The 10,107-nt window shown below is 54.0% G+C and overlaps 1 protein-coding gene across 1 annotated transcript; it reads left to right on the top strand.

Moving 5' to 3' along the window:
- The first annotated feature begins 1,273 nt into the window (after positions 1-1,273).
- Positions 1,274-9,094, top strand: Mb (myoglobin). Its single transcript, XM_052747459.1, has 3 exons — positions 1,274-1,413; positions 6,562-6,784; positions 8,551-9,094. The coding sequence occupies exons 1-3, from the start codon at positions 1,319-1,321 to the stop codon at positions 8,695-8,697; spliced, it is 465 nt and encodes a 154-aa protein (XP_052603419.1). The 5' UTR covers positions 1,274-1,318; the 3' UTR covers positions 8,698-9,094.
- The last annotated feature ends 1,013 nt before the right edge of the window (positions 9,095-10,107 follow it).

The raw sequence follows: 10,107 nt of genomic DNA, 5'->3' as shown, positions 1-10,107 counted from the left end.
CCCAGGGCGGGGCTCAAAAGACACATGATAAATAAGGCAGACACTCTGACGCCTCATGAAACCCCAAAGAATATTTTAAATTTTATTTTTATATTTGTTTACTGTGTATGCACACACACGCACACAGAATTCAGAGGACAACTTGCAAAGTCCATTTTCTTCTTCCACCCTGTGGGTCCTGAGGATGGACTCAGACTTGGAGGCAAGTGCTTTTAGCCACTGAACCATCGTCTCTGTAGGCCCCCAAATAAGGTTTTCAAGAGCATGGACCGTGGGTCCAGACTCACTGGGATCAAATGCCAGCTGTGTTATACACTCTGGTGCCCATGTCATTGTTTACCCTGAGGGCTCCTGGGGGACTGTAAGAACTAAGCAAAGGGAAGAGGGCCTGGGCCCAGCAGAATCTGGGAGTGCTGGCAGCTACCACCTTGCTGGTGGTACTATGTGAGGCAGCAAGGGTAGTTGTGTGATAAGAGATCACAAGTCAAGGGAGGGGGCTGAGGGCTTCATGGAGCGTGGTAGCAGGACCTTTCAGAGGGAGCAGGCCCAGAGCCAGACATCCTTGGAGTCAGAGACGTGTCTGTGGTCCAGCAGCAAGTGCAGACCCGTTGGGGCTCCTTTTACTGCTTCCAGCTCAGTTTGGAGTATCAGGCGAGTAAGCAGAGGGCAGCAAGATGGCTCAGTGAGTACGAGGGAGGGCTTGTTGTTAAGGTCAAGGATCTGAGTATGATCCCTGGATCTTTCTGAAAGGAAAGAACTGACTCCTGAAAGTTGTCTTCTGACCTCTACAGACATGCTATGGCACACATGCATGCATACATGCACAACACACACACACATAATAACAAAGAAAAGCAGTCAAAAAGTGAGAGGAGACTTCTGGGGGTTGTGACAGCTGGATGTCTGTGCCCAAGCTTAGAAACATGACAAGTCCCCTTGGGGCAGCAGACAGGGGAGAATTGGGTTTCAGCTGCTGGCAGTGCTGCTGTGCCCTTTCTGTGGGCTTGTGCAAGTCCAGACAGTGGCCTGCCTGGTTCCCGCTCCCCGCCCCCTATTGCCCCAAGCTGTCCTAGCTCCCCACAATGGCACTTGCCCCAAAATAGCTGCCCATGTGAGGGCCAGAGAAAGGCAGAGATTAGACCCCTGGGGGGTTGAGGAGGGCGGCAGGAGGAGCATGTGGCACCGGGGGATCCTGGCCAGACTAACAACTGGAAAGGTATAAAAGCCCTTCAGGACCAGATGGCCTCAAACCACAGCTGACAGACGGCCCACACTCACTCCTTTCGACTCACTCCCTTTGTCCTCTTCAGAAGCTGCCATGACGCTCAGTGATGGGGAGTGGCAGCTGGTGCTGAATGTCTGGGGGAAGGTGGAGACTGACCTTGCCGGCCTTGGACAGGAAGTCCTCATCAGGTAAGAGGAAGAGACCCCCCAACCCTCCACTCATCCCCTAAAGATTACCAGTGTATGGCTGCAAGGTGGAAATTGGCAGGGTAGACCAGTTGGCTGCAATGATGAGATCAGATTTCACTTGCTTCTAAGTGCTGAGGAATGGACTGGGGGAAGGAAAAGGGGATCCATCCATCCCAGTTGATGTCAGCAACTTGAACAAGCTTGAGCATCTAGCAATCTACTAGAAGAAGCTTATCATGGCAGACAGCCAGAGTAACAAAGGCTGAGAGATCTTGTCCACTAGTGTGAACTGAAAGCCTGGAGTATGGGGTTGCCCTTCCGCTGCAAAGATCTCAAAGACTGGATATGCCCAGAAAATCCAAGATTCTGAGCCTGGGCAAGGCGAGGGTGCTGAGGCTCATACACAGGGCCTCCCTTCCCATGGCTCACCCAGAGGCTGGGGCTCTTCCCAGGGCTCTGGGCTCAGCTGGCTCGAAAGCCCGGTGGGATATCCATGAGTGATCATTTTGGCTCTGGGAGGAGGTGGCCCTGTTGCCATCAGTCCCTGCAATGTCCTTGAAACTGTAGTTTGGAAATGAATTCCTTGCTACTTATGATCCAGGGTGAGTCTTCCTCCTGATTGCAATGGTCTTGCATACTCCCTTGGCCTTTGTCCATTTCTAGCCCCTCTGCTTGGGAGCAAGGTCTTCTGAGGTCAGAGCCCTTTAGACAGCCATACTGGAAGGAGGCTGGGCAGCTGCTGGAACATCTGGTTCCTCCTGTCTGTCTTTCTCCCCCAGTGCCCACTTAGATGCTGAGCCCACAGGCCTGTCTGACTGGACTAACCCCCATCCCAAGTTGGCGTCAATTCCTAGGCCACAGATTTCCTGTGTGACCTTGGACAAGTTGTTTCCCCTCTCTAGGCCCTATTTCTGCCTTGGACTGTTTACCACAGTCTCTGAGATCCCTGCCCACTCTCATGCCCTGGGATTCAGGGTCTCTGCCCTCCTTTGCTGTGGACAGCAGGCTGTTGGGAGGCAGGGTTGGTAGAACTGAGTCTTGCAAGATTCCAAGGCTGCCAGGCCCTGGGCAGTGAGTGACTTGGGACTTTGAAGGAGACTCAGGGTATTGTGTCATCAGAGAGACATTTTTCCCTTCCCAGGGGTGTAATAGAGGCATGCCAGGACCCAGGGCCAGGTGGGACATGATGCCCAGGCTGCTGACCCTGAAAGGCCCCAAGGGCACAACACCCCACCATGTCTCAGACTTGGGTCATGGGGCCACACCAGCTGTTCCGGCCTTCTCCTGTTGGGGGTAGAGGGAGGTGGCCTCTCAGGGAGTCATGCCAACTCTCAGGGTAGCAAGTGTCCCATGGACACTGGGCTCCTGTCCTGTCCCAGACACCAACCCCAGCCTTGTCTGCGGACCTCAGCAAGGTCATTTCTCCTAGTACCTTAGCAGAACTCTAAGGCCTAGGCTGGTAAGCACAGAGTTCTAGAACAAGGAGATCCAGCAGCTAGCACAGCTGTGGGCTCCAGGTGGAAGGGGCTGGTTCCCTCTGAGCCTCACCTCTTCCTGCCCAGACCTTTTCTGATTCATTTAAACCTGAATTTTTTTTTTAAAAAAAGCATTTACCTTTTGAGTATTTTGCCTGCATATATAGATGTACACCACATGCATGCAGTGCCCAGGAAAGCCAGAAGAGGGCGTTGGATCCCCTGGAACTGGAGTTGCGGATTGTTGTGAACTGCCATGTGGGTGCTGGGAATTTAACCCCGTTCCTCTGGGGGAGTAGCAAGTGCTCTTAACTGCTGGGTTGGTTGACTCCCCAACCCCTATAATGACATTTTGGTTAGGGAAAGGATTTAGGAGCCAAGAACAGTTTGGAAACATCTGCTAGTGAATAGCAACCTCTCACATAACCAGAGAACTGACTCAGTCTCAACCAGGCTGTGTCAGCGATGGGCCACCCCTAAGAAAGAGTCCTCGTGGTGATAGTGGGGGTGAAGGTGGAGATGAGAAGGAGGAGGAAAAGGAGGAGGAGGAGGAGGAGGAGGAGGAGGAGGGGGAAGAGGAGGGGGAGGAGGAGGGGGAGGAGGAGGAAGGAGGAGTCTCCCAGAGCAAGTCTCTGTGTTATGAACACCTTTACGAACTCATGTATTACATCTAACTGAGAGGTTTAGCAACTTGTCCCAAATCACACAGCTAATAAGAATATGGATGGGATTCAAATTCAGGCTACTCAACCTAGCCAATGCTGTTGGTGACCCTTCTATCTACCACCCTATGTGTTCCTGGGCTGGGTTCTGATTGGTCAGCTGTGTAGAGGCCAGCAGAGAGGCAGCCTCCCTTCCCTTCCCTTCCCTGGCCAGCCTGTCTACTGAGCCTGGCCACAGGATGAAGAAAGGAACCCTGAGAAAACATCCTTGGTCTCTCCCATAGGAGCCAAGTCAGGTGTGCTCAGGGAAATCCAAGGGCTCTGGGTCACTAGAGAGACTCCAACTGTGGGACTCAGGGTTCAGGGAGGCAAGTGGCTATATGGGGCCTGTACCTCTTCTCCTGTGAGGTGAGCAAGCCTAGTCCTCTTCTGCCCAGTGCTGAGGGAGGACGAGGTTGGGGCAAGCCTTCTAGAAATCACCTAAACAACCATTTTGATTTATATTCAATGAGCCAAGACCCAGAAAGGCTGAGTGACTGTTTGAGCATCACACAGGACATTGGAGACTGAGCCAGAACTAGACTATAGTGTCTCTAAAAGCCTAAAGCCTCAAGTCCCTGTTCTTGCTCTCTTCTGGCCCCATCCAGCCTGGCGACCTTGGGCTCACCCATAGGTGTCAGGCCTCCCATCTGTCAGCAGGAACTCAAGGATCATTGTCACTAGATAATAATAGTCAGGAGCTCAGGGACCCTGGACAAGTTGGTGCCAGAAACAAGCTGTCAGTGACGCACACAGCTCTGGATGGGCTCCCGGAGTGACGCTGGGACATAACCAAGGCTGGGGACAGACCCACCCAATCTTTACGACACCAGCTTGTGTGCATGGCTCGTCACACACATGAAAAACAGACCTGCGTGTCTGTGTGCATGCCCTTCCGAGAGCATGTGTGTGTGTGTGTGTGTGTGTGTGTGTGTGTGTGTGTGTGTGTGTGTAGGGGTGGGTTTGCCTGTTATCATTTACAATGAGGATGCCTTTGTGTGATCGTGATAGGGTTCAAGCGGTCACCCAGAGGGTGAAGGGGAAGTCGTGAGGTCTAGTCAAACCCCTGCAGGACACTTCGGCTTCATGTGCCTCCATTTCTACAGCTGTCACATGGGGTCTGCTGACATCAGGCTCGCTCAGCAGTGTGCTACAGTAACGGCCGCCTTGGTGTAGCTTGGAATCACAGAGCAGGAAGTAATTCATGTGCGTTCCTGGAGTCCATGCACCTGGAATGGGCACATCAGGGGCCCCTGTAGTCAACAAGGAAGGGCTTGAGTGGGAGGAAGGCCTGTTTGTGATGAATGACCATGAGTATGGAAGAGGGCCGTAGACCAGTCGACCTCAGTGGCTATATCAGGCATCCATTGACTAGTGATAGGGAACTATCCCTGCTTGTGGAACATTGTGTCCTTAATTGTCCTGCACTGTCTGGGGACTGCTGGCTATGCACTAGAGCCCCCAGTTCCTTCTCTGTGGCCTGATGCAATGGCACATCTACTTCAGATATACTATGCGGATTTGGCAAGTTTGCAGGCAAAAACCTGCAAAGCACTTTAAACATGTACGTCCTTTGTGCATACTCTGTAGGCGATGTTCATACTCTCTCTGCAGTACTCTCACTCAAAACTCAGAAGCCACCCGTCCCTCACTGTGAGGTCCTAACCAGACTGGCAGGGCTAGAAGGAGGACTGGAACAGGAGAGAAAAACCAGTCCCCCCACTCACCCACCCACCCACACACAGACACGGGTCCCATTGTCCCCATGGGGGAGACCGAGCACCTCAAGAGAAGAGTTGGGGGCATCAGCAGATCACAAACTCAAGGGATCATAGAGGAAAGTAACTCTTCAGCAGCCAGACTTAGCCCTTGGGTTGGATGGAGAAGCCTGGTGTCCTGGTCATAGGAGGTACTACTTCCCATGGGACCTTGGGGCAGGGGCCATGGGGACTGTGTTTCCCACGCGCCTTGGCGCACAAAGAGGAACATACGTGCTCATAGAGGTGTTATAAGGATAATGCAGAGCCTGGATAGCCAAGGTCACCCTGATAAACACGTCAGGGCGGGGCTCTGGAGGGGACCAGATGTGAATTCTAGTACTGTCCAGGCTCCAGTTCTGAGCTCTGACACCCACCTGCTGTGACCTAGGGCAGGCCACCGCACTTGATGGTGTTTCATTTGGCCTCGAGTGGATTAGGGACTGGCTTCATCTGGAAAGGGTGGTGGTCCTTGCAGCCCTCCCCATATTCCCAGAGTAGGGCTTGGGTCCTTGACTAGGTGAAGCCAGAGCTCCCAGGGTGGCAGGCAGGCAGGAACAGCTGTGGCCTTTGGTGCCCCCCCCCCCCTTGCCATCCTCGTTGGAAAATGGGTGAGGTAGGTTCTGAAGACTATGCTGGTATAGGGGGGCGGGGGTCTCAGGGCAGCCACAGCTGGCCAGGAGGTCTAGAATTTCAGGTCGAGGCATCACCGACATACACTGGGGTGGCCTTCTGAGTCATTCAGATCCAACGGCTGCCTGGCTTCTCTGCACACCAGCCCTGAGAGCCTGCTGGGGACATTCCATTCAGAGTCCTGTCCCTGTCACCAAATCAGGAAGAGTGTGGATGACATGGAAGGTAGGTGTGAGCTGACACGCAGGTGCTTATCCCCAGCACACCCTACTCTCTGGATAACAGAGAAAATGGGGTGAGGACACAGAGACGTCACTGCCCTTGCCCCTCTCAGTCACCAAGAGAAGAAGAGGGTGATGGTATGGATGGTAACAGAACAGCAGACGTTTATCGCACACATACTGTGCCAGACACCTGATGGGTCACCTCACTTGATCCAGATCAGTTCACGCCATCCCCCTTCATAGGGAATACTGAAGCATAGAGAGGTGGGCCCAGGCCACACAGCTGGGAAGAAACACAGCTGGAGTCCGGTGGCCTCCAGACTCCGCACATCTCACTCCATCCTTCCTGGTCCTCTAGTCTGTTTACAAGTCACCCTGAGACTCTGGAAAAGTTTGACAAGTTCAAGAACCTGAAGTCGGCAGATGAAATGAAGGGCTCAGAGGACCTGAAGAAGCATGGCTGCACTGTGCTCACAGCCCTGGGTGGCATCCTGAAGAAGAAGGGACAGCATGCTGCGGAGATCCAGCCTCTGGCCCAGTCACACGCCACCAAGCACAAGATCCCAGTCAAGTACCTGGAGGTAGGTGGCCATGGCAGGAGGGCACGTCTCCAAAGGCAGATTTTATTTTATTTTATTTTTTTGGGTTTTTGAGACAGGGTTTCTCTGTGTAGCTTTGGCCCCTTCCTTGGAACTCACTCTGTAGCCCAGGCTGGCCTCAGACTCACAGAGATCTGCCTGCCTCTGCCTCCCGAGTGCTGAGATTAAAGGCATGTGCCACCACCGCCCGGCCAAAGACAGAGATTTAAACCCCCAGCCCAGCCCCTCTATGTGAGTGGCCTGGTTCCTCCCCACTAAAGGCCAACTTCTCCTCTGCAACCAGCCCCAGCTCTGTTCCCCTTGAGGATGCTAAGGACCCACCCATAGCTAGCATTTGATTCAGTGTCTAGCTCCCAATGCTGGGTAAGCACCTCCGTGTGAAATATGACTTGACACACAACTTGCCTTCTCCCCATCAGCGGGAGCCTTTGTTGTACCCACTGGACATATGGGGAAACTGAGGCACAGATGGCTCATGCAAGCCACAGAGGCAGGATTTCCACTCAGGGTTCTGTCAGAGAGCAGTGGGAGCCGAGGGTACCGTCTGCTTTCCAGTGCCTAGCTGTCCCACTCCATGATGGTTCAGATACCAGCTGTCCTGTGGCCTGCAGAGAAGCCAGGCCAGGAGCCCCTAGGAGGTCATCTCAGTCCCCATGCTGCAGCTGGGGTCACAGGGCGGGGAAGGGCCAGACACAGGACTCTCCCCACTCCCTGAGGATGGGCTTGGTTCTGCAGACCCAGGCCCCCACCGTCTTTGCTGTATCTGTGAATTGTGAGGCAGAGTTCCCAGGGGTCTGTTTGCAAAGGACCCTCTGCCCTCTGGGTATGGCACCTGTGTCCCTTGGTGCCTCCTTCCGCTGTGTCCCACTCTGTCTGCTACGTCACTTGCACGGGAGGGCCCAGTGTAAAAGGTCAAAACAGCAGCTGCACCCCACTCCTGAGCTAGCAGGGGCCTGCCTGTCCACAGTCCCTGGGACCAACCTTACTCATTATTTACGGGCTGCATGACCTCAACCAGGCCACTTGGTAGTCTCTTCAGTAAAATGCCACCACTTAGTACAGCAGCCAAGGCTGAATGGGACCAAAGTCCAAGTCACCGATGATAAGCACTGTGACCATTTCATCATGAGCCTGTGGATTGTGGGCGGTCCCATACAGATGCCCATCTCCATCTGGGCAACGAGGGGTGCCTGATATCACCTGTCCTTTCTCTTGGCAGTACCTGTGACTACCTGCTTGGTGTGGTCCTAAGTCAATAGTCATCTTCAGTCCCAAGTTCAGAGATGAAATGCACAGGATAGGAAAGCCTCCTCCTGGGTGTCCTGGTTGATCACAGATCCCAGGTGGGTTAGCACCCGGAGCAGGGTATCATGCCTGCTACCTATGAGCTCGCATGGGCTGGCTGCTGGGCATACGTCTTGCACTCAAAAGGTGGGGGGGAGGGGTCAAGAAACACTCCCTGGGTTCAAGTGCCCCTTCCTGGCTGTGTGACTTCAGCATACCGCTGAAGTCTCTGACACATCTGTCTCTGCCTCAGTTTCCCCATCTACAAAGCAGGGATGGTGGTGGTACTTGCCTCCCGGCGACAGTGGGGTTTAAAGGAGTTGTTTGACAACGGTTGCACAGAATGGCACCTGGGGAATCGTAAGAGCCCAGGAAATGGTCCTGGAATAAAGAGGAGGGTGAATGCCCTCGGCTCATGGCTTGCTCAGCCCCATGACTTATAACCTCTTGTCCCCTTCTTGCAGTTTATCTCAGATGCCATCATCCAGGTCCTGAAGGGCAAACTTTCCGGGGACTTTGGAGCAGATGCTCAGGGCGCCATGAGCAAGGCCCTGGAGCTGTTCCGGAATGACATTGCCGCCAAGTACAAGGAGCTGGGCTTCCAGGGATAAGCCGCCTGCTCCCACCGCCAGGCCCACCAAGCTGGGACCCAGTGGCATGTAGCAAATAGAGTGTGCAGTGCCCTAGCTTAGCAGAAAGCAGAAGACGGGAGCATAGCATGGCATCCGGCCATCTCACCCACACTCCCGGGGACAGGGCCCCAGGTGGCATCCCCTGGGACCCAGAGGTGCAAAGCGGCCTCTGCTTCCTCAGTTACGTTGGGTCAGCCTCAGTTCTCCTGCAACCTAAATCCCAACCCACTTCCTCCTGGTGTCAGGAAAATCCCCCTTCCCACTGTCACATTTGATCCCAAATCCAAGTCACTGACGACCAGACCCTGACCTTTGAGTGGGCTGGAGGGTTGCTTAGTGAGAGTAGAGGGTGGAAAGGGGGCCACGGGAGTCTGGACATCTCCTGCCACTCAGGTTCCCACTGACCCACCTTGTTTCAATAAAATCCCCTGAAACACCTCCTTTATTGTCTCTGCCTGGTATTTTTTTATCCAGCAAGGGAAACACCCAGGAGCCTCCCAGGGAGAAATGGGAAGGTGTGCTCTGGGATTGCAGGCAGACAGTAAGGATGTTGGACAAGCCCTTTCCTGTGGTCACCTCTCAATGGCAGGCACACACTGAGCTCAGGGACAGGGAAGAAAGGGCCCCTACCTGGGGTCCTATCAGTGCCATAACGATGGGAATGCAAACAGGGCCAGCTGACCTTGGCAATGTGGGGGTCAGTGCCAGGTGCCCGAGGCAGGAAACAGGGAGGAGATGCCACTGTGGATCCGACAGCTGAAGCAATGTGAGAAGGTCACCCAGCCAGGAAGTGGCAGAGCAGAGATCCAGACAGTAGCCTGGAAGGCAACGGGAACTCTGGCCCCAGGACAGAGCCAGTGGCCATGGAGAGGACAGACAGCTGGGAGACACTCTCCAAACCCAGGAGAGGAGAAGAAACCCGTGTCTCCAGTGCAGACTGCACGATGGAGCCTCACCAGGGGCCCGGAGCAGGTCTGTTCCTGGGGCTGATACAGTCAGAGCCGAATCAGCCAGGCTCAGCCATCAGTCCTCAACGGACCGATTAGACAGATGGTGACACGGAATGGCAGAGAAAGGAGACACATTCAGTGTGACCACACCAGGAACAGAGAGGCCCAGTGACCCCTCAAGTCTATCTTCAGGGTCCTAACATGAGGTTAAAATACAGGGCCAGCGGCATGCGTAGGTAGTAGAGCTGTCCTGGTCAAGGTATAGTCTCATCCACCACCGTCTCCTCTCCTCTGCCCTACAGGGGGGTCTGACAGCTGTCCAAACTGTGTGAAATTTCTTCCTGAGAGACAAGTGCCTCCTCTGGCTGCACCGAACTTCAACGTTTTCTTTCTTGACGTGAGATCCTGATTTGGGGGAATCCATTGTTTCAAAGGGAGG

This window comes from Peromyscus californicus, unplaced genomic scaffold (assembly GCF_007827085.1).
Source record: "Peromyscus californicus insignis strain IS unplaced genomic scaffold, ASM782708v3 Scaffold_20__1_contigs__length_68692818, whole genome shotgun sequence".
Lineage (NCBI taxonomy): Eukaryota > Metazoa > Chordata > Mammalia > Rodentia > Cricetidae > Peromyscus > Peromyscus californicus.
This window is presented reverse-complemented; position numbering and strand designations above follow the sequence as displayed.

Coding starts and splice junctions, on each gene's coding strand:
- Mb (XM_052747459.1), top strand. CDS start 1,319: ATGACGCTCAGTGATGGGGAGTGGCAGCTGGTGCTGAATGTCTGGGGG. Junction 1,414..6,561: donor GGACAGGAAGTCCTCATCAG/GTAAGAGGAAGA, acceptor CTGGTCCTCTAG/TCTGTTTACAAGTCACCCTG. Junction 6,785..8,550: donor TCCCAGTCAAGTACCTGGAG/GTAGGTGGCCAT, acceptor CCCTTCTTGCAG/TTTATCTCAGATGCCATCAT.